Source organism: Danio rerio, chromosome 3 (assembly GCF_049306965.1).
Source record: "Danio rerio strain Tuebingen ecotype United States chromosome 3, GRCz12tu, whole genome shotgun sequence".
NCBI lineage: Eukaryota > Metazoa > Chordata > Actinopteri > Cypriniformes > Danionidae > Danio > Danio rerio.
This window is the reverse complement of record NC_133178.1, coordinates 60,654,809-60,679,747: the sequence shown is the minus strand read 5'-3', so window position 1 is coordinate 60,679,747 and position 24,939 is coordinate 60,654,809. Positions and strand designations below refer to the sequence as shown.

Genomic DNA, 24,939 nt, shown 5'->3' with positions numbered 1-24,939 from the left:
AAAAAACTAAAACATTGTAAGGTCTATAAAACCAAATAAAAGTTATATTATATTTAAACACACTTTCAATAATAGGCATAGCCCATTTGGTGTTGCATACATCTCTTAAACTTGACAGCTATGTATGACAACATGAAAGTTTATGCATATATATATATATATATATATATATATATATATATATATATATATATATATATATATATATATATATATATATATATATATTTATTTATTTATTTATTTATATATATAAATACTAATTTTAAATTGCAAATAAAAACACTGCTCCATTGTCTTTAGACCAGCTTTTATTTGTTCAGTGGCGTGGTATATTTCAGTTTGCACAAAATAGCAATGCACCAATAATGCGCTGTAACACACCTCCTTTCAGACCAGCACACCCATGGGTGCAGAAATGGGTGCAAATGCAATTGCTTCACAGTTTCAAAACATTAAAATGATACCTGTATCTAGCTCAATCTAGCAATAAACAAAACAAAACACATGCGTTGTGCATGGCGCCATATTGCGCCAGTTGAATGATAGGCCCCTAGATGTTTTAGAACCATTTCTCTAGATCAGTTAGAACATTTCAGTCTTATCAAGTAACAACTTGTGCCCCACAATTCAAATTATAACTTTTATCCATTAGGTGACTACATTCTCCAGGCTTCTGACTGCTTCAGAAACTCAACAGCTACAGAATGTAGTTCAAAACATAGAGCTTCTCTCACTACAGCAGTTTGACACGGAACAATCATTCCTCAAGAAAATCAAGTATTGTTTTTATATTCATCATCATTCAATCATTACATCTTATTACCACGATGAAAACGCAATTTAATCACTCCTAGTTAGATTAATTAAAACCTGTTTTCTGTTTTAAGAAATTATTTGGAAAACACCACCGGGGACAAGATACTTCTCATCCAAACTGATTTTGATGAAGGCTTCCAAAAACTAAACGTCATTGCATCTGCAAAGTAAGTTGAATGTGGTTGATGGAACATTTTTTGTTGTTCAGTAACTGTTAAAGCGCCATGATTTTAATGTGAAATATTTCTTTAGGTATTCTTCCATAAATGAAATCAACAAATTCAAGAAAGAGGGCAGCGGAAAGATTTTTGTGTACTTCATCACTAAACTACCCAGAATGGATGGTGGAACGTCCTACATTGGATTTAATGGTGGTAAGTCGAGATGAACTGTATCATCCTCTTACAATCGGTGTTTTTTGAGGAAATCTCACTGAATGTTCTTTAACAAAGGCCCATGGAAGTCGATCCATATTGATGACCTCAGAAGACCCAAAGATATTGTCTCGGATATAAAAGCCCTGCAGGGTCTGACCATCAGCCAGCTGTTTGAAGAGAAAGCAGAGAAAGTAGATGAAACAGAAGGTCAGTTGATTCAAAAATATTGAAAATTTAAGGTGTAATCAGCATTCAGTAAGGATAACAATGTTTACCTGTGAATGTGCCAAATATCAAGATACACTATATCAAATCAAATCAGGCCTTTATTTGTCACATACACTTTCGTATAGTGAAATGGAACCTCCCCGACCATACACAAACATCACAATTTTGGGGGAGACAGGTCACAGGAGGTAGCGTTCAGAAACAATAAGCAACACTACTTGCTTAGTGAATAAGCAACACTTCTTGCTTATTCAACATTAAATACCTCTTTGGCACAATATCTTGCACAATATTGTTCTGTCTTGTGTAAAAGTACTTGGATTGTTTGTCTTACCGTACGTTCACACCGAAAGCGGCGAGAGCGTCAAAATAGCCGGAAGTCATTCATTTTCAATGAGAGCCGGCGGCGAGGAGCAGCGCGGCGCGTCTTCGCCGGCGTGAGCGTCGAGGAGAGTTGAAATGAAGTCAACTTTATGGTAATGAGCTATGACGCGGTTCGGCGGCAAGCAGTCAGAATGAAGACGTCCATCGATTGATAGCAGTTCAGAGAACACAGACCTGTGAACTTTGGTTCCGACCACAGTTGTTCCCAAGGGTTTGATTATTGCGGTCGCCGGATTTCCAATTATTTACAATTTTTTCCTACAGGAACATACATTAAATAAGTTATTGACGAGTTACTGATGTGCATCAATGTTATATAAATTTATCTTAAAAAAGCGGGAATCTCACGCGATGTGACAGTACAGAACAGTACTGCTGCTTCAGGATATTTCAGACATATGGACACATATTGGATAAATAGAGCAAAGCCACACCACACGCAACTTGATCTTCCATTGTTGTATGAATTTGATAAGAAGTGTGCAACATTTTCACGCTAGAAACATGTTTTATGCAGGAATGTAACTGATATGCTGCAACGGCTCCTTTAAATACTAGATCAATGTAGCGAGTTTTGACGCTCTCGCCGCAGGAGCTGAAGGCAGAGAGCGTTGTCGCCAGGGCGGCCAGAGCGACCTTGGACGCTCTCGCCGCTTTCGGTGTGAACGTACGGTTAGGCTATGTGTATAGTGTAATGGAAATTCATTTTTAGATGAACATGTGTAGTGGAAACTTGTTTACTACTCATTTTTAGACTTGTGGGTCCAATGGAAAAGTCACTTGTATTTATGTTCACAATAAAGACTATGTGTACATTTTCTTTATACAGCCACTTTCCTGTACGTGCTTATCTGGTCCTTGTCTCCATCCTAAGGATTCTCCCTAAAAGGCTATGTGATGTTTAACTCTAAGGATTCACATTAATGAGATTTATGGTTGCTCAGGAAAGATGTATTGTTGTTAGGACATATAGCAGAAACAGCGGAAACGCCTGACGCATGTACAGAAAGGGCCTTATTAAGATTTGACCTCGTAACAAACCAGATAAAAGGGTGAACATGAATAACAACTTGACCTCTAGTTGATCATTTGAAAAAGTGGCAGAAGGTCGATTTTTCAGATGAATCATCTGTTAAACTGCATCCCAATCATCACAAATGCTGCAGAAGACCTTTTAGAACCCACATGGACCCGTGGTTTTCTCAAAAATCAGTCAAGTTTGGTGAATTAAAAATCATGGTTGGGGTTACATTCAGTGTGGGGGCGGTGTGATAGATCTGCAGAGTGGATGGCAACATCAACAGCCTGAGGTATCAAACATTTGTGCTGCCCGTTACATTACAAACCACAGGAGAGGGCAAATTCTCCAGCAGGATAGTGCTCATCTAATACTTCAGCCTCCACATCAAAGTTCCTGAAAGCAAAGGAAGTCAAGCTGCTCCAGGATTGGCCAGCCCAATCACCAGATATGAACATTATTGAGATGGAGAAGGCATTGAAGATGAATCCAAAGGATCTTGATGAACTCTGGGGGTCCTGCAAGAACGCTTTCTTCGCCATTCCAGATGACTTTATTAATAAGTTATTTGAGTCATTGCAGAGATGTATGGATGTAGACCTCCAAGCTCATGGAAGGCATAAACAATATTAATTCTTTTTCCAAGAATTAAGCAAAGTCAGACCTTACTGTCCTAATTAAATAATTAAACATTAAAGCATGATCAAAGTTAAGTTATTATTTAAAGTTATTATTAAAAGTCAGAAATGAAATACAAAGTTTACAAACACATAACACTTGTGGGCTGATTCAGGATTTCTGAGTCCATTTCAGTGCCGGAAGCCTTGTGTGTGTGTGTGTGTGTTTCTCAGGAGGAAGGGGGGCAAAGGAATTCAATTGAAGCTTAGGGCAACCATCTCTGGCTTACCTCTAGCCATGGATGACCCGGGCTCAAACAAACCGTGTCATCGTCTGGGTGAACAGACACGATACAAAGAAGAACAAAATCTGCCGCGTCCTGTTGCTGTTTTACAAGACTGTCTGTGCGAGCGGTATGCGCTTTCTTCCGGGAGCGCGTGATCGCATCTATATTTGATATAATAAACTTTTTGAGCTGATGATAATAACGTGTAACGTTACGTGATTATTGAAGTGTCTCCATCATCTCATCCATTCAGAAAGAAAAGGACAAGCGCGAGAGTAAAGCGCGGAATAAAGGAGAAACCCGGCAAAACACAGGAGCAAAAGTGTTTAACAACCTGAATCATGAACAAACTGCCATGTTTATCTTAGCCTTTTGGACTATTATGAACTGGGAATAAAAAAATTATTCTCTAACAGAGTTTACATGTGCTGCTGAAGATTACAGACACAGATGAGAGGTTTGCGCTGACTGTGGGCTATATTGCGTGTGTTTTTGAACTCAAATAAGTACTAAATGTATGATGTTTGTAGTTTTTCTGTAATTAATAATATATCGGAGACTGTTAAGGGCTGCATGTGTTCATATATGTTGTATTTATATATTTATTTAATATAATTGCAGACGTTACAGTAGCCTATTTCACACTGTCATTGATCTGCAGTTATAATCAACTCCTGTTCATAGAAAAGTTAGTAATAAACATTTATACACAATTATTTATGTGTATAAAGCATCTGTTTTGTGAGAAGTGCTTCTCTTATGATATGTAAACGACCCATACAACTTTACTGTAGACATTTATTCGAGCGACCATGACGTCGACTTAAACTTTGTCGTACACCACGCCCACCAAAAAAGTACCCTTTGTGGTGGAAACGCAAGCCTGATAAAGGTGACCCGTACCGACCCGAACCGTACCGTACTGTACCAGTCAGTGGAAACGAGCCATTAGTGAGGTGTCACAGAGGCACAGACTTTGTGGCACCAGGGGTCATAAACACTTGCAGGGAAGAAGACCCAGACCCCTTTTTAAAATCAATACGTAATTTTATCTCCGGACCGTAGGTTACATGTTTATGTAGCACCATAATCCTGCAAGAAACGACATTACATTGTACTTTATGTCCAAAAATGTGGCAGAATGACATTAAAGCTCAACTTGACTTAACTTGAATTGAACATTCGCAAGAAATCAAAGTGTTTTTTTTTATTATTATTACTGTACTTGCAGCCATGGAAGTTGAAGACATGTATGCAGGAGGAGAAGATGAAGAAGACGAAGAGAAAATGGAGCTAGAAGAAAATAACGTGAGTCAAATCCTCGATATATTTGTAGTATGTTTCTTACAATGTAAAGTACAGTAAATTTATTTGCATTGCTTGCGCTCTTTAGGGCTGTAAGGATGTTCTGGACACCACAGCACTGGTGCGGAGCTGTGTTCAGAGTGCTGTTGGCATGTTAAGAGATCAAACTGAGGGAGGCATGCGCAGCACCAAGAGAGTAGAGATTCTGCTAATGCTTTTGGCTGAAGACCAGACTCTACAAGGTGAGAGGCGTCACTGTTTCTATTGTTGATTTTGTTTTTGCAGGTCTTATAAGAGATCGCTGATGTTTAAATGTTTATGTTACCAGCTGAATTTCTGAAAACTTTAAAGACCCGACTTCATTCACTATTGGTTGCTCACGATGACAACACTATCTCTGCCAAGAGCTGGGTCTCCAGAGAAGCACTGAATGTGGATGCATTGCATGAGGGTGGGACTTTTAGGTAAGTTTGGTTTCAGATTCTGACATGAAATCTTATTTATTCTACAAAGTATTTCTTCTTTATGTGAAAATCTGTACTGTATACAGGGTTCCCACACTTCTTGAAAGTACTTGAATTTCAGACTTATGAATTCAAGGCCTGGAAAGTACTTAAAAAATAGGTCCTTGAAAGTGCTTGAAACTAAAGTGCATGGTGTTATTTCAACAATTGTACTGTGCTGTTTTCAAAAACTGAATGAAAAATTGAACATTTAAGTCGTATACATTAAAAGGGCTTTACATTAACACCTGCCAAATGCGGGTAGATTTCAGCTCTGACGGGTTAGACATACACCTCCACTAGCCACTTTGGCTGGTTGGAAATCATTTTTAAATTGTAGTTCTCTTAAAAGCAGGGTTCGACAATAAGCATGGCCCAATATTAGTGCAAAATGTGATCTTAGAATTGAGAAGCAGCAAAACTGACAAAAAGAAAGCCGAGCAAAAGAAAGAAGGTACTGAACGAGAGGATGTGATGCCTGCGAATGTTAAAAAGCTACCGTTTACTGAATTGTATTTTTAACAATAATAGGGCTTTAATGGGAGATTACTCCCCGTTTATGTGTAGTTAACTGCTGATCTGGGACTTTTAGCCAGGACAGATTGCTGTGCATATTTTAGATACATGACAATACTTTTTTTATTTTAATGTTTTTTTTTTTAAAGAAAAGTTTTGTTAAATTAAAAAGTGCACCTATAAAGCTGAATTTTCTTTTTTTGACACATACAAAAATGTGGCTAAGAAATACTTATTTGGTGTGGTCAGAGATAAATTTGGTAAATCCTTAATGTTGAGCCCTGAAAAGTCCTGTATAATATAAACCGATTGCATTGCGACAACCCATTTGCTCATGCACACTGAGCAAACTAATACACAATACACACAAAAAGTGAAATGAATAAGAAGACATGTGGACATAAGAAAACATCTAAATCAAGTCATTTTAGCATGTTAAATTAATGCATATAAAATATGTTTTCTACGTCTAACAAGAAAAGTGTGGCTAGTGTAAATGGTGAGTGGCTAGTAATGTTGGATCTACTATAATGAATCTACTAAGTATGTACTAAGTAATGAATCTACTAGCCACAGTGGCTGGTGATTAAAAAGTTAATGTCAAGCCTTGTACATAAACAATTATTATTATTATTATATATTATCTTATATATATATATATATTATATTATCTTATATATATATATATATATATATATATATATATATATATATATATATATATATATATATATATATATATATATTATATTATATTATATTATATTATATTATATTATATTATTATATTATTATTATATATTGTCAAATAATGCATTTTATCAATAGAAACTGAATTTGAATATTAGCAGTATTGAATTTAATTAATTGTATTAAATTTCTTTGAACATGGCTTTATAATGGTTGTTCAAAATGATCAACATTTTTGAAAATGACACATTGAAAATATCATCGTTATGACATTTTATTGTAAATAGCTCTCTGTAACTCTCACATGGTCGCCCACTGAAGCTAAGCAGGGCTGCGCCCGGTCAGTACCTGGAAGGGAGGCCACATGGGAAAGCTAGGTTGCTGCCGGAAGTAGTGTTAGTGAGACCAGCAGGGGGGCGCTCAACCTGCGGTCTGTGTTGGTCCTAACGCCCCAGTATAGTGAAGGGGACTCTATGCTGCTCAGTGGTTGCCTTCTTTTGGATGAAATGTTAAACAGAGGTCCTGACTCTGTAGTTGTTAAATATCCCATGATGTCCTTCGAAGAAGAGTAGGGGTTTTACCCCGGCATCCTGGCCAAATGGGCTCTATGGCTTCTGTCCATCATGGCTTCCGAACCATTCTTATTGGCATCATAATTGGCTTCATCACTCTGTACCCTCTCCACCAATCAGATGGTGTGCAGTCTGGTGCAATATGGCTGCCGTCACATCTGCTGCACGCTGGTGGTAGATGAGATTTCCCCTAAAAATGTGTAAAGCGCTTTGAGTGTCCAGAAAAGCAATATATAAAATGTAAGGACTTATTATTATTATTATTATTATTATTATTATTATTATTATTATTATTATTATTATTATTATTTTTATATTAAGTGTAAGTGAAATGTTAAGGAGTTTCATGGCGCTATATATGCTGGAGGTTTAAATTGCAAAGGTGCTCGATTTTAAATATTTACGATTTAAAAAGTTTTTGTATTTGGTGTCTATGAAAGAGTGGGAACCCTGTGTATAGCTAAAATAACTTTACATACAATATTTGTTCGCTTTTGGTTTTTAGGCATGCCTTGTGGAGGCGAGTTCAAGCTGTAGTCACTCCCTTTTTGGCACAACTTGTATCAGTTGTCGACCGTGACTGCAATCTAGACCTCTTGCTGGATAGAAATTCTGGAGAACCCTTGAAGAAACTGTGGCTGGAAATTTTTAGAGATGACAAGTTCCTGAGTGTGTCGCCTTACACAAGGACGGAAAACAAGTATGTGATTACTCCAAAGCGACTTTGAAACGATAATTAAAGGCTGATTTATACTTCTGCTTCGAGTGATCACCATAACCCACAACGCATTCTGTTTGTGTTGCTCTGCAATAGCACTTTCGAAACACTAGCCGGCAGCAGTATTTTTATGTTCCTCTTTGTCGAGTTTCTTTATGACGCCTGTTTCACACCGCAAGCGTCAGCGGCGCATGAGCAGAGCGTGAGCAGCGCGTGTGTTTTCGGCGTCCATGTTAACAGATGAGAGCTTTCATACCGCACGCAGCAGCAGCGCGTCAGTGCGAGGCGTGAGCGTCGCCGAAGCAGCAGTGCAGCGATAGTTTCGGCGCTGGGTCTATTTTTGACGCGCTGCTCACGCTCAATTAAAGTGACAGTGCATTGATCATGACCAAAACACATTGAATGACAGTAAAAAGTAGCAATTTTACCCAATAAATACGTTGATAACGTCAAATGGTTTATATATAGTCATTCAAATGAACTTAAAACGATTAAAAACGGCAACAAACATTTATTTAGGCCCGAACTACAAAACCAAATGTAAAACAATTTTAGTATCAGTTTTGCTTAAGTTGCACACTAGTGTTGTAGGAGAGGGAAAATAGAATATTTACGGGATTTGTAGTCCATAGAGAAGTGTATTGTGGGTAGTGTAGTTCGACACGCATGCTGGATTATGTGAGCTCGCTGTGTTCTGTGCAGCTGAGCAGAGGAAGAAAGTTTTAATCGGCTTTGTTTTATGTTCACTCGAGTTATTCCTACCGGGAGTGCACTGTTTGCACTGTGAATCTGACAACACGAAAATAAGTAAAAGAATGGCATGCATTGGTAACTTTTGTCCGTCTCATCCTCTGCACGAGCATGAATTAACAAGCTTTTATTCTGCCGCAGGACATCACTGAAGCGGAGAAAGTAAGACTAGTTTGATCATGTATAAATATCATTATAACTATATTGTATAAATATGATTATAACTATGTCTACAGCAACCTGATAATCAAAAAACATATGATATGATATCACAGGCGATTGTCCTCTGACTGTAGACACTTCTCATATAAGTTAGCTTGAGAAGCATACAGTACTATTTGATCTATAATATTTGTAAAATAAACATTTGCAGGTTAAAGAAACAGCATAGGAGTGGCTTTGGTGCAGATGAAAAGTTTAAAAGGTGTATTTGTATATAGAGAGACATGGGTAACTAGATAGAATAGACAGAGATAGGTTGATCTCTGCAGCAGCTGCCCAAGAGCTGCGCGCTGCAGACGCAGCTGGTGTGAAAGGCAAACGCCTGCGTGCTGCTACTGCTCGACATACGCGCTGCTCCTGCTCTGCTCACGGCCCGCTGACGCTTGCGGTGTGAAACAGGCGTGAGTGTTTTGTTTTTTCTGAATCTTGCCTTAATGTACACCAAAATTCATCCCGGCACGGCTACATTACAGCTTCTAATTAATTCAAAACATTCATTCATTGTTGTTGTTTTTAATAGCGGGTGATAATCGCACCAAAACGCATTAAAAGATAAGTGAATTATAACAGCGCAAACTTTTCTGTTACCGTAGTAGGGCTGTGCGGTATTTGTTTAACACTTTAAGGTGACGTGCTGACAGACTGATTACTTACTGATAGGTGCGCGATGCGTGAGGCCAGCAAACACGACGTAGCTTTCAGTTAAGATGAAAACGGTTTCCATAACTATACTTTATTTATAGATGAAGGTCTGTAATTCTGCATACAAATACTTTACGTTATCTTGCTTGAGTAGTTTATTGCCATTTCTCTCTACTTTAGGATGCATTAATACCAATCTGTAGGTCTATTGAAGACATTCATAAATATTCCTAGCAAATCTAATAAATGTTGGAGACATACTCACTACATAAACGCATCTGAATCGCACTTCAGCAGTGTTTATTTGAGAGCGCACAAGAAGATCTGCGCTTGAGCAGCGTGTTTGAGGGTGTGCAAGAAGTTTTGTGCAGGAGCAGAGGAAATCGGCGTGCAAGCAGAGATTGGCATGCTCGTATTAATGTTACATAAATGCGACCCCGACTTGTACTGCGCTGACCACATTTCTCCATTTGTCATTGAAATATGCCATATGTAGTTGGTAGTTTTGTGTAAAAGACCTGCCTAGAAAAAGTCCTAGAGGAAACACTGTTCAAGTAGCTCAAACTCGCTCATTCAGAGGCAGGAACCTAGCTGACCAATTACAGAGCTTGCTCTTTGCATCATTGCAACGTGTAGTTACATTTTTTGAGAGGTGTGCATCGAGTGCTATGTGACTGTGAGTAGGCTGTGCTGGACCATTCACAAGCTCTTGATGCAGAAGTAAAAATCAGCATTTTATTTAGTAAATGTCACTAATAGATGATTTGAGTACACACAAACATAGCTACTGACAACACAACAGCTAAACATTCACTTCAACATTAGTGTAAATCATTTTTCTGTCTTTAAATAAATGATGTAGTTACGCTGCATTTTTACAGCTCGGCTACAAAGACAATCCTGGTTCAGAACTACATGTCAGTTGACCGGAACAAGGGTTGTACCATGCCTTTCAGCTGGAGGATTAAAGATTATCTAGAGGATCTCTGGAAACATGCTCTGCAGCAAGAAGGTACTTTTACTGAACTGCTGTCCTTACGGTGTTTTTCTTCAGAACAATCACGAAACAAAAAAGTGCAGTTATCGTGAGAATACTATTGAAATGTTACAAGTATAAAGTCAAAATATTACAAAAAATAAAGTTGACATTTTTTTAGAATAAAATTAAAATATAACTATTATACAGTTGACATTTTTAAAAATAAAATCGAAATATTACTTGCACAAAGTTGCCGCTTTCGAAAATAAAGTAAAAATATAACTAGAATAAAGATGAGGTTTTCGAGAATAAAGTCAAAATATTCTGAAAATAAAGTAGAAAAATTCAAGAATTAAATAAAAATATTGCAAAAATTAAGTTTTTGATAATAGTCAAAATATTACTAGAATAACAGTGACATTTGTGAAAATAAAGTCGGAATATTAAGAGAATAAAGTAGAAGTATCAAGAAAATAAAATCAAAATGATAGTGGAACAAAGTTGACATTTTTGAGAATAATGTCAAAATATTACTACAGTACAGTTTTTTAGAGTAAAGTCGGAATACTCCACGAATATAGTAGAAGTACCTGTATCACAAGAATAGTGTTGAAATACTCCACGAATAAAGTAGACGTATTACTAGAATAAATTCATAATATTACATGAATAAAGTTGACATTTTCGAGAATAAAAATAAAATATTACTAGAACAAAGTTGACTTTATTGATTTGTGAGAATATAGCCGGAATATTACGAGAATAATGTAGAAGTATTTTGAGAATAAATTCAAAATATTTCTAGAGTAAAGTTGACATTTTCGAGACTAAAGTCAAAATATTCCATGAATAAAGTAGTCAAAAATCGAAATAATAGAATAAAGTTGACATTTTCAAGAATAGTCAAAATATTATTAAAATAAAGTTGACATTTTTGAGAATAAAGTCAGAATATTCTGAGAATAAAGGAGAAGGATTGTCAGAATAAAATCTAAATATTACAAGATTAAAGCTGAAATCTTTGAGAACAAAGTCAAAGTAGTTTTTTGAATAAATTAGAAATTAAAAAAATAAAGTCGGAATACTTCACAAATAAAGTAGCAGTATCATGAGAATAAAGTTGGAATATTACAAGAATAATGTTGACATTTTTGAGAATAAATTTTAAATATTACTCAAATAAATTTGACATTAGTGCGAAAAAAGTCTGAATATTTTCAGAATATAGTAGAAGCATCACGAAAAAAAAGTTGAAATATTGCAAGAATAAAGTTGACATTTTCGAGAATAATCACAATATTACTAATATATAGTTGACATTTACAAGAACACAGTTGAAATATTGTCAGAATAAAGTAGAAGTATCTCGAGAATGAAGTTGAAATATCACAAGAATAAAGTTGACGTTTTTGAGAATAAATTTAAAATATTTTTAGAATAAAGTTGAAATTTTCTGAGAACAAAGTCGGAATACTCTGCGAATAAAGTAGAATTATTATTAGAGTAAAATTAAAATATCACTAGAACAAAGTTGACATTTTTGAGAATAAAGTCAAAATATTACTAGAATAAAGTTGACATTTGTGAGAATAAAGTCTGAATATTTTCAGAATAAAGTAGAAGCATCACAAGAATAAAGTTAAAATATTACAAGAATAAAGCTGACGTTTTTGAGAATAAATTAAAAATATTATTATAATAAAATTGAAATTTTTGAGAATAAAGTTAGAATATTCTGTGAAGAAAGTATAATTATTTTTAGAATAAATTGAAATATTGCAAGAATAAAGTTAACGTTTTCGAGAATAAAGTCGAAATATTAGAACAATAAATTGACAATTGACTATTACGCCATTGTACCTTTTTAGCTATAAAAGCTGATTTTTCATTTCTTGTAACAGGTCACACAGTAAAGCAATTTGAAGAGTTCTTTTGGAAGACTCCCTTGGGAAGGTACATCTCTGAAGCAACTAATGAAATGCAGATGGAGTTTTTCTACAGGTATCTCCAGGATTTTATCTCCATGACCATGAATGTAACATCAGAGGTGGACTTCGAGGTGAGAGTCAGACCCTTTAAAAGACTTCAACCACAACATCTGCACATCCAAGCAGATACACTTGTTCACTAGGTAATATGAGATATGTTGATGGCATGAAATTAAATTTGAAAGGTATGTTTTTATCTGTCAGGTTCTACGTGGAGCCTTTACATCCAGTGTAAATGAGGTTAGAATTGCTCACGAAGCACATGAGAGTGAAGCTCTTTCTCTGGTGTGGATTCACGTTGCCTACCATCATTTCAAGAACCGAATACAGAACCTCCACCGGATGATGAGTTTAGAGCCTCAGATTTCCCAGATGCTTCTGGAAAACAGATATGCCAGCGAGGGCAAAGAGTTGGTAAGTGCTTGAAGTTTTTACATAGATATATTAGTTAAGTGGCATCTGTAGCAACTCTCATGGAAACAAAAAAACAACAACAAAAAAGTATATATATATATATATATATATATGTGTGTGTGTATATATATGCATACATACAGTGCTCAACATAAATTGATATACCACATTTAGAAAATATTTTTAATATTCTCAGTGAATATACTGTAGGTAATATATTTTGGTGCATTTGAACAAAACAGATTTATTAAATGGATTTATTTATCAAAATAATATTTTGTCACCAAACATCTTTAGAAATAGAAAGATGATCCATTTAAATCCAGGGGAACTATTTGGGAAAATATTACAAACTACAAAATATCAAAACAATTTTAGATATTTTTGTTTATCTTGAATGCTTTTATTTAATATTTTTTCTACCCTATGATCCTACCTTATGTAAGTTTACACACACTCTAAAAAAAGGAACATTAAATGTCTGATAGTAAATAATACTAAACGTTTATTATTTTAGGTACGATAGGATTACCTAAATGATATACATTTGCTAAATGCCAGAATAAATTTGATTAATATCTAGACAGTCAAAAGTTTACCTACATTTCCTTGGTTTTTTTAGCTTTGCTTTTATCCTGTATAACTTTGGTGAGATGTTTTGGGTATCCTTCCACAAGCTTCTCACAAAAGTTTGAAGGTAATTTGGCCCATTTCTCCTGACAGAATTGAGTAAGAATTGCTCGCACAAGCTTTTTCAACTCTGCCCACAAATTTTTTCTATAGGATTGAGAGCAGGGCTTTGTGATGGCCACTCCTAAACATTCACTGTGTTGTCCCTAAAGCATATCATAACTAATTTGGCAGTATGCTTAGGGTCATGGTCTGTTTGGAAGACCCATTTTTGGCCAAGTTTTAATTTCCTGGCTGATGTCTTGAGATGTTGCTTCAGTATTTCTACACAATGTTCTTTCTTCATGATGCCATCTATGCTTTGAAGTGGACCAGCCCCTCCTGCAGCAAAACAGCCCCACAACATGATCCTGCCGCCCCCATACTTCACAGTTTTGTTCCTAGGCCTGTAAGCTTTCCCCTTTGTCCTCCAAATGTAACACTGGTCATTATGGTCAAACAGCTCTATCTCAGTTCCATCAGACCACAGGACATGTCTCCAAATTTTTATTATTTTTCCCAGTGTAATTTAGCAAATTGTAATCTGGCTTTTTTTGTTGTTGATTCTGGCTTGTTGATTTTCCTATGTTGTCACACAAGGAAGCAGTGTGTCTACAGTTGTGCCTCCAATTAACTCAAATGTTGTCAATTAGCCAATCAGAAACTTCCAAAACATTGACATCATTATCTGAGCTTTTTCAGAGGCATAATGATCTTATTGTATGTAAACTTGACTTTCAAGAAAAGTTATAACAATTTCTCAAAAAATAGCTCTCTCATTATTCTGCTATTAAGCATAACACAAACAAATGTGATAGTTCTAACTTACCTAAAAGAGAAAAAGTTTAGTCACATTAACATCTGACTTTTTTTTTTTAAATGGTTATGTGTTTTTTATACCGGGTATACTTCTGGTTTCAACTGTATGTCTTATAAATCTGTAGATAATCATGTACAACCTCACTATAACATCAATTATAACAACCTCACTAACAGAGTATTGTTATGAAAAAACAAAGCATTAGGATATTTAAAAATCCTTGGATTTTCAATGACCACAGTCAGAGTCAGGAGTCAGGACCTCGGCGCTCACTGAGCAGTATAGAGCGTTAGGACCCACACAGACTGCAGGTTTAGTACCCTCTGCTGACCTCACTAACACCACTTCCTAGCTTTCCTACAGTATGTGATCTCCCATCCAGGTACTGACCGGGCGCAGCCCTGCTTAGCTTCAGTGGGCAACTATGTGAGAGCTAGCTGCCGGCTAGTACAAATACATATGTATACTAATATGAAAATACACATTTTATATTGCACATTTAATTATTTCCTTTAAACCGAGCTGATAATTGGTCTCCGTGGCATGCAATTCAGACAAATACAGCTGCCTGAATCTACATAGAGTGGCAGACCTGTTACCTGGTTGTATATACCTTATGTATTAGAGCTTATTGTCTCATTTTCTTTGGTTTCAAGATGATTGAAATCATTTTATTTTTGTGGTTGTATTTGTTTGGTAATATAGCATTCACTGTATTTACTGTTTTCTGCAGAAATGTCTTCAAGGTAAGGTACTACAATGTTCTGCATGCACGTCAGGGTTTTCTAATTAGTGCACTGCAAAAATGCTTATCTTAGAGCTTTTGTCTTCCTTCTGGTTCAATTATCTAAATACTCTTTCTTTAAAGCGAAAACAAGGTTATCCCATTGGCAAGTTATTAGCGTGTTTTTAAGGAAAAACTTGTGTAATTTTTAATTTTTATTTTTGAAAGCAAGACATTGGGCTCTAGTTTGACGATCCATGTGTAAAGTGCAGGGCGCAAAAGCGTTAAGGGCATGTCTGAATCCACTTTTGCTATTTTGAGGATGGTAAAATTCATTTTGCGCCGTGGCGCATGGTCTAACAGGGTTGAGCTTATTTTCTTAATGAGTTATAGGTGTGTTTTGAGGATAAACCAATCAGAGTCTCATCTTCCATTACCTTTAAGAGTCAGTTGCGTCGCGCTAGAGGGTATTTGCTATTTACATGGTGGACTTTATAAGTCTAAAAACTGAACACTTCACTAGAGAGAAAACAGTTGAACAGAGCATCTGCAGGCAAGAATGAGGGATGAGCCTCCGTATTATTTACTTTCACTTTTGTGGATTGGGAAACTTCTTGTATGCACAGACATCCATTAGCCTATAACTAATTAATTTGTTAATTAATAAGTTTGTTAATTTGTTTCAAAACTTTTTCTAATTTCAGTTCTAATTTCTCTAGAAAATGATTAAATGAACAATAATAATGAAGTGTGGTCAAAAAATTTTATCCAAATACACATGCTGTGCCCTATATGGTCTAAAACCTGACAGGTGGATAAATCTAAACTTGTTTTAATAAAACAAATAAAAATATGCATTTAATAAACAATACTGCTAATAATATTATACAAAAGCATAAGGCATGCAAGTATGGTTTTCATATTTATGTAGGCTAGAAAATAATATGTTTTGTAATATTTTAATCCTTTATATTTATATTCTATATATATCCTTATTATATCTTATATACATGTATACAGGACTTGAAATTGCGACCCTTTTGGTCGCATATGCGCCCGAAATGTTATCTATGCGACCTTAAAATATATTTGGGAGCACTTCTGCGAGTGCTTAAAATTTTTGTGTGCGACCAGTTTTTACTGCAAAATGTTCAGCACATGCGCGGATTCGGGAGACATTCACGCAGAATGCATCTCTAAGCTCTTTGTCTGCACTTGAAATGTGAAACGCAGCGCTCGGGAATGGTGTAAAACAGTTGTCATGTCAACTTGCTGCAGTAAACAAAGCCAAGTCTGTAATGCTTGCCCCGCCTTCGCGCTCTTCTTATTGGTCCACCACTGCTCTAGCACTGAACGCGAATGATTGGTTAATATCAGCTGTCAATCACTCAGTCAGTGCCTTCTGGTTTCGGATGACAGAGAGAGCTACTACCGCGAAAAATTGTAAAGCGCTGAAGATGAGAATGAAGATAACACTGGCAGATTTAGTTTTAGAAACCATGGCATCTAAAGTTATAAATAATGACACATCTAACTAGTGATCGTGTGCTGAATGTTAATCCACCATCTACACTTTTCCAAGAGTAGAAGACTTCCATTGGCTTCAAGTCCGCTATGAAAAGTCTGTGGGATGGAGTTTTCAGGTAACTGTTTGCCACATCTAGCACGAGAGCTTCAGTTTAATCCTTCATATAATCGCCAGATGCTGTCCGCCGTGCAAGGGGCAGCTATATGTCAAATTGAACACAACGTACACCATCGCAAACGGGCTTGCCTTGCACTGAGTAAACTAATATCGCTACTCCTAAAAAGACCGGTATTGCTATTAACATGTATGCATATAATAAGGTACAGTACATGTCAAAAGCATCAGTGCAGTATCAGACAGCACTTGTGAGAACAGAACAGTTATACCGTTAACAGATTCATTCAAGCAGTGCGTGTAGGGCCGGTTAGCGCTCCGTGTATGCTTTGGTCACTCAGTTATGGTATAAAAATGTATTTTCTTGTGATAACGGGATTTCGTTGAGACATATTTTCCTCATGCTTGCATATATATATATATATAATTTTTTTTGCTTGTTAGTTTGATTAGTGTTGATTTCAAATACAATATAAATCTGTTTTTATAAAACTTGTAGTAACGGTGCTCATAATTGGTGGGTGCGACTAAATTTTGGCTGATACACCTACATTTTTAAAGTTAGGAGCACCGGTGCTACCAAGCAAAAAGGTTAATTTCGAGCCCTGTATATATATACTTAATATTTAAATAATTTTTCATTTGTAAAGATATTTGTGTATTGCTGTACATCCTCTCTGTATAAAGCAATGTTTAAGCGAGGTGCACAACTAACGTGCTCTTTGCTGGACAATAGACCGGCTTTGTTCTGGTCTATTGAACAATCTATTACAGTTTCTCAAAATAGCAAAGCTCCAGCAATACACCTCAAAACGCCTCCTTTTTTAGACCAGAACGCCTATGGGAGCAGATATGAGTGCAAATGCATTTGCTATTTAAACAGCGTGCTGCAAAACAACAAAACAACTCTAGCGCCGAGCTGAAACTAGCAAAGAACTATTGCGTCGCGCCGCATTGCGCCGGGTGTATGATAGAGCCCAATATGTTTAGCTTGTCTAGAAAATGCTTCTTAATTTGAGAATTGTGAGTTATTTGGACTAAAAATAAGACAAAAACTCTTTTTTTTTTTTGCAGTGTGAAGCTTATACGGTATCAAGATTGCGCAATGAGGGGTTTCTATGAGGCTGTAGGTTTTAGTTCTAAGTGTATTTTTATTGTTCTTGTGCTATTGTTTTATTAGTCTCTATATATTTATTATCTAGCATGCTATTGTTGTACTCGTTGTTAGATGAGTGTCACATATATATTTCTTGTGTCTTTTTTTGTTGCTCTACTTGGTGATATGATAGGGATAAAGAAGATGGGATGGAACTGTAAAGGTTTGAATAACCAGTTGTTTTCATCCCTCCTAATTCTTTCTAATGGCTCTGCTTCTAATTGCAACAAGGTCACTTTTAGTACGATTTTGTTTGTATACCTGACATTCACTCTTATTTAATAGTCCCGAGAGCACATTTTAACATTTTTAACCACGACTTAAGTCAACTTAGTGTAATGTGAAAACTGGAAATCATGTAAGTATTACATTACTATAGTAATGAAATGTTCATAATTCAATCTAATCTCTCAAAACGTTATAAAATATTGAACTTCACATGCGCTACTCATGCACAAGTCAGTGATGAATTTCCCCCTATATAATGTTTACACCCTGGTATAGACTTTCACTGTGTTTTTCAGTTTTTACACGTCAAAATCCAGCCTTTTACAGTCATACAAAACTCCTAACAAGCACATGATTGCTGCATTTACTAAATATACAAATTGAAAGGATATGTCCACATAGAAAAAAGCTAAATCAAGATCTTTTTTTGCGTCCCTCTGTCTATTCTGATTCTCAGGTATTAGATGTGCTTGCTGCTGTGGCCTGTATTGAATACTTGGAGCCCCAGAATCTAGATGGAGACGATCAAAGTCTGGCCTGGCTTAGACGTGTTAAAAAGCTTCAGGTGCCTGTTGAGCTGGTCTGCAGTCTAGAGAGCCTACATAACCGTGGAGACAGATGCAGACAGATGGTCACCAACATCCAGTGAGTAATGAGCCATAAAATCTATCTATTATTTGTATATTAAATACATTGTTGCATTTTATTTTCACAGTTAAAACAACATGGCAGATTACCTCAGAAATATAGTCTATATGTCATATATGGCATATTATATACATAATTTTTGATACATTTTTAAATGTGTGTAGCATGTTCATGACATATTTCATTCCTCCGCTTACCACTAGAAGGAAGCCTGCGTACCGCTAGTGGTACACCCACCACAGTTTGAGAACCACTGCTTTAGTGGATATGCTTTAGTAATCAGTGGTTGTTGACCTTTTTTTTGTCAAACTAAGTAAATGATTGGTGGTATTAATGATAATTGTATTTTTGAATGACATTTCTTGTTATATTTTTTTCTAAGATGCATTACAGTTACTGAGGGGTGAATTAAAATTGGAAGTATCTAGGTTTTTGCTTTGTTTAAACATATTTTTTGGCTTTTCTTTCTTTCTTTCTTTCTTTCTTTCTTTCTTTCTTTTATTTATTTATTTATTTATTTATTTTTATTTGTAATTTTTTTTTATTTGTTACCATTTATGTAACTATTACAGTTTTACTTGGCTGTGGATCTTTATTCTCTTCATGTACTGTATCAGCCAGTTCTTTTTGAATGCACCTTTTCCCTCTTCAACATACTGTATATGTAAGATCTTTCATATATCTTCAATAATATTAAACCAAAATTCAAAGTTGTGTCTTTAAGCCAATTTCTAGTCATACTTGCCACAAGGAAAATCTTAGATAAATATTGTTCTCTTTTGAGTACAACATCTATAATATCTCCCATAAGCAAAAATCAAGAGGTTTTGGGAATATTGTATCCAAGCACTTCGGTACTAACTACTTTCATGTCATGCCAAAAATATTATATTTTGTTTTCCACAAATTCCAAAATATTTTAATTCATCTTGAGAAATCCAGGACCCTGATTTAGAAACACTGCATTGTTGTAGATTGCACTGGATCATAGCACTTAATGTCATCTAACACAATCCTGCTGTAAATTATAGAAAGTTTCATTCAGAGTGTGAGTGTGTGTTGTGAGAATTAATATTGCAAGACAATTTACAACAGGGGTGCCCAAATCAGTCCTGGAGGGCCGGTGTCCTGCTGAGTTTAGCTCCAACCCCAATTAAACAAACCTGACACAGCTAATCAAGCTCTTACTAGGTATACTAGAAACATCCTGGCAGGTGTTGAAGCAAGTTGGAGCTAAATTCTGCAGGACACCGGCCCTCCAGGACCCAGTTTGAACACCTCTGGTTTACAATATATTTTCAGTTCAGTTCTGTATGGCACAAAAAAAAATGTTTCATATCATTGAACTGTTCATTTTCAGACATGGCTGGCGTCGCATTTACTCTCTGGTGTTGTTTGTGGAGCACATGCTGCTGGGTGTTGGAGATTTACAACAGAAACTCAAGCCGGTGGTTCTGGAACACACTCAGCTCCTAGCACAAGTGAGTTCACTCACAGTCTTTCACTGCATATTCTTTGTGCAATTTTCTTAAATGTTCCTATCTGTGTGCTGAAGGTCCTAGAGCAGGACTCAAACCTCAAAAAGAAGAAGCCATTTGAGGCTGTGATCACTGTCCTAAAAACCTGCAAAGATAAAGCATCTCAGAGGATTATAAGGTATGATTTGTTGTTATTGTTAGGGTTTAGTTAGTGATTAATCCTATTATGGTGATTTTTTTTAACCTATTTTTATTGACCCAGGTTTGGCCTTCAGCTCTGTCCAGTGTGTATGGGAGACCCTCGGGACCCTTTAAGTCTGCCGTGTGACCACATCTACTGCCTGACCTGTATCAGGCAGTGGCTTGTGCCCGGTCAGATGCACTGCCCTCTGTGTGTGCAGGAAGTGCCTGACAACTTTGAGCTCAAGCCCTCTGACGAGCTACGGTAATCTACACAATGTCTGGATTGAATGGTTGTGCGTTACCTTTCTGTTTGAGTTTGAGGGTGCTTTCACACCTACACTTTTGTTTCGGAACCTGTCTCGTTTGCCCAGTTAGTGCGGTTCGTTTGGCATATTTGAATCCACCAATCGCTCTCTGATCCGCGCCAAATCAATCGCGCCGAGATCGCTTGAATGAGGTGGTCTCAGCTCGATTGAAACAAACTCTGGAGCGGATCGATTGCAGTGAGAAAGCGATACGATCCGAGCGCAGTTACATCCCTGTGTTTTATGGATATGTAATAGTTTACTCACACGTCACTTGTTTTAGCTCTTTTTTGTCCGATTAGAAACTTTGCAGTGTGAAAGCGAACCGCACCAAGAGCAAAGAGCAACAATGTAACATTTGTAATCTCTGTTTCGGAACAACTGAATCGATTCACAGGTGTGAAAGCACCCTAAAAGTGTATGTTTTTGTTTCTGGTAATTAGGCGTCTCATCAGTCAAAATGCATCGTTCAGAATGCGATGCAATGCTTTCTTCATTGATCTGGTGTCCACCATGTGCTTCAAAGACAACACTCCTCCCAGCAAAGACATCATCCTTCATCTGTTGTCTCTGCTGATGGTAGAGGCCTCCTCGCTTCCTCCGTTCAAGGGTATGTTTGTCTAAAACAACAGTCAGCACCAGAAAGTTGTTATCGCAGAAAAACGCCCTATCACAAGCCCGAAATTGAAGCAAATGGCTGTTGTATATAACAAAGGGCTTTATTCTGTGAAAACATCTGTCTTTAAGCCAATTTCTAGTTATACTTGCCACAAGGAAAATCTTAGATAAATATTGTTCACTTTTGAGTACAACATCTATAATATCTCCCATAAGCAAAAATAAAGAGGTTTTGGGAATATTTTATCCAAGCACTTTGGAAATAACTACTTCTTGTCATGCCAAAAATATTAGATACTGTTTTCCACAATTTTAAAAATATTTTAATTCATCTTGAGAACTCCAGGACCCTGATTTAGAAACACTGCATTATTGTAGATTATTGTAAAAACGCCCTATCACAGGCCCGAAATTGAAGCAAATGGCTGTTGTATATAACAAAGGGCTTTATTCTGTGAAAACATCTGTCCTGGATGTACTTAATCTTGCTTATTAAATGGCTACTTGCCACAAAACATAAACATTAGACGCACGATATTGCTCTGATCCTTAATATATTGATTTTTTAAATAAATGCAAAGCTGAAAGAAATAAAGCTTATAATAACCTCCAGTTGAAGTCAGAGTTATTAGCCCACCTGTTTATTTTTTCCCTAATTTCTGTTTAACAGAGAGAAGATTTTTCAACATATTTCTAAACATAATAGTTTTAGTAACTCGTTTCTAATAACTGATTTATTTTATCTTTGCCATGATGACAGTGAATAATATTTGACTAGATATTTTCAAGACACTTCTATACAGCTTAAAGTGACATTTAAAGGCTTAACTAGACTAATTAGGTTAACTAGGCAGGTTAGGGTAATTAGGCAAGTTATTGTATAATGATGGTTTGTTCTGTACACTATCGAAAAAATATCTTAAGGGGCTAATAATTTTTTACCTTAAATGTTTTTTAAAAAAATTAACTTTTTTTTGCAGAAATGAGACGTTTTCCAGAAAAAAAAATATTATCAGACATACTGTAAAAATATCCTTGCTCTGTTAAACATAATTTGGGAAATATTAAAAAAGAAAGAAAAATTCAAAGGGGGGCTAATAATCCTGACTTTAACGGTATGTATTATTTATTCCCAAGATGGCACCAAACAGTCAAAAAACGCAGCGGGACAGACAAGCCATTTTAAAACTAATTCATTTCAGTTTAGTGTAAATGTCACAGTTGAAGTTCAGTTTAATTCAGATCAGTGCAATGCAAATCTCACTGAAGGTCATTTGAAAAGGTACGAAATTGATCTAAAAATCGTAATACTAATCTGAGTCTAATCGTTACTGTAAACACATTTTAAGAAATATTTCTATATTTCTATTTTCTTCAAACATTTCTTTTTTAATTTAAGAGTGAAGTACCAGCTGAATGCAAAATCTGCATTTGGTTGTTTGACCACTGAAAATGTGTCAACTTCAACACTGTCTGACTGACTTCCAACTGGAATTAAACCATGTTTAACATTGAAAATAAGAACAACAATGGAGTTTGTTTAAAAAAAAAAAAGGAAAGTTAAACACTTAATTTACTTTAATATTAAAATCTACAGTGCTTGTTGCAAATATTAGATGTTATATGTTGTCACACTATTGTCACTTTTTGCCGTTGTTTACACCACCACCACCTTGCTGCCATGGTTTGCACCACCTTGGATTCTTGCTGCTGTCCATCCCTTGATGAACTCAACCTTGTTGATAACTTGTGATTTGGTGTGGATTTGCATCATCCATGTGTAAACAAATCTTCAGCAACACTTATCTTATTCAAAAGGACCAAGTTTAAAATGTCTTGTTTAAACTACAGTATGTCACAAACATTTATAGTTTAGAGCAGGGGTGTCCAAATTACGGCCCGCGGGCCATCTGCGACCCGCAATCATTTTGTGGCGGCCCGCGAGGCTTTTTATAAATATTAATAGAATCTGGCCCGCTATACAAAAATGAACGTAATTCAATAAATAACCACCGGGTGTCCCTATCACATGCCTTCAATTAAGCAGCAGTTATCTTGTTATGAAGTAAATCGAACCAAACAAACTGAAGGAAACTTTTTAATTGATAACATTTTGATTCATGTTTTGGCGAGCCATGGCACAACCAAAAAAAAAAAGGAAAATCAACAGTGAGTGCAGGAAGTTTCAGTCACGTTGAGGCAAAGAATATTTCTTCACAGAGGTCAGCGGGAAATGTATGTTTACTTTCAGTTGAAGTAATAAAGGTATATAATATTAAAAGATATTATGAAACAAAACATCAGGCCTTCAGCTCTTACACTGGTGCTGAACAAGATCAAAAAGTAAAACAATGAGCAGCGCCCTATCATATGTATATATGTATACATATATGTATATATATGTATATATATATATATATATATATATATATATATATATATATATGTATATATATATCAAGCGGCAACCTCCTGCTCTCCCTCAGGAAGCCAATACGGAAGTAACTAAAACTGCAATTCATCTGAATTTCCGCAAGTCCTGGGCGCTCCTGGCTCCAAAACAGAGCAAATTTCAATTGAGCCCACTGTTAGAATAGCCAACTTTACAGCAGAAAAAAAGGTGTTTACAGCCTGGTACAAAAAAAGATTTTGGTTAATACAGCTAACATTACCCTTCATGACAACTGTGAGGGGGGTGAATTTTTTTATAACTCATCCGTTTTCTTTATATTAAGTTATATTAAGTTTGCATAATTAAGGGAGTGGCCACTTGAGTGACAGCTAGGTCTCGTTGGTCGCCGTCACGTCACCTCAGCTGAATCCGGCAGGTTAGCCACTGAACTCGGCATATTCATCGTATTTCTGTGTTGTTTTATGTGGCTTTACACAGTCAACTGCCTTTTGGACTTGTTTCCTACAATTATTAGATGGCATGGCATGCTGAGTGCACTTAATTGTGCTCAAAAACCATTCACGTGGCCTCCGTTTCCCCTGTGAGTAAAGTTACATACTTATATACCATCTCTATACATGTATTTGTTTTATTTCAGATCATTTATCGTTTATATTTATATTTAGAGCTGTAATGCACTTCTAAATCTGTCAGATTGATTAGCTGTAGGTTCTAGAACAGTCATCTGAAGCGTTGTCATACAGTGTTATGCTGGATTTCATCAATAGTCTTACATTAACTAACACAGACTGTATATGAAGTGTTTAGAAGTAATTCACGTTTTCCTCCTGTTGAAAAACGTCATAAGAACAATGTTTAGTAGCTCAATGTATTACAGCAGTGTTTTTAAAGTCTAAACACTTCATTGATATAGTTTACAACCAAGCACAAGTGGTCAGAATACAAACGAGTCGCAGGTGATAAAGTATTAAGCGTTCTCCCAAAGTAAAGTGTGTCTGAACCAGGTCCAAGCTAAATGCCAGCAGG

General features: G+C 36.1%; 1 protein-coding gene across 2 annotated transcripts in view; it reads left to right on the top strand.

Annotated features, from left to right (window-relative positions):
- The window catches only part of rnf213a (ring finger protein 213a), a 194,618-nt gene that overhangs the window by 49,177 nt on the left and 120,502 nt on the right, over positions 1 to 24,939 (top strand). For both annotated transcript variants that reach the window (NM_001353835.1, XM_073940353.1), the window contains 16 exon segments: positions 656 to 780; positions 891 to 986; positions 1,072 to 1,193; positions 1,272 to 1,403; positions 4,962 to 5,038; positions 5,124 to 5,277; positions 5,364 to 5,499; positions 7,822 to 8,016; positions 10,530 to 10,660; positions 12,529 to 12,686; positions 12,820 to 13,029; positions 18,726 to 18,913; positions 20,277 to 20,397; positions 20,472 to 20,572; positions 20,657 to 20,839; positions 21,326 to 21,492. In NM_001353835.1, coding sequence (NP_001340764.1) covers positions 656 to 780; positions 891 to 986; positions 1,072 to 1,193; positions 1,272 to 1,403; positions 4,962 to 5,038; positions 5,124 to 5,277; positions 5,364 to 5,499; positions 7,822 to 8,016; positions 10,530 to 10,660; positions 12,529 to 12,686; positions 12,820 to 13,029; positions 18,726 to 18,913; positions 20,277 to 20,397; positions 20,472 to 20,572; positions 20,657 to 20,839; positions 21,326 to 21,492 — 2,296 coding nt within the window.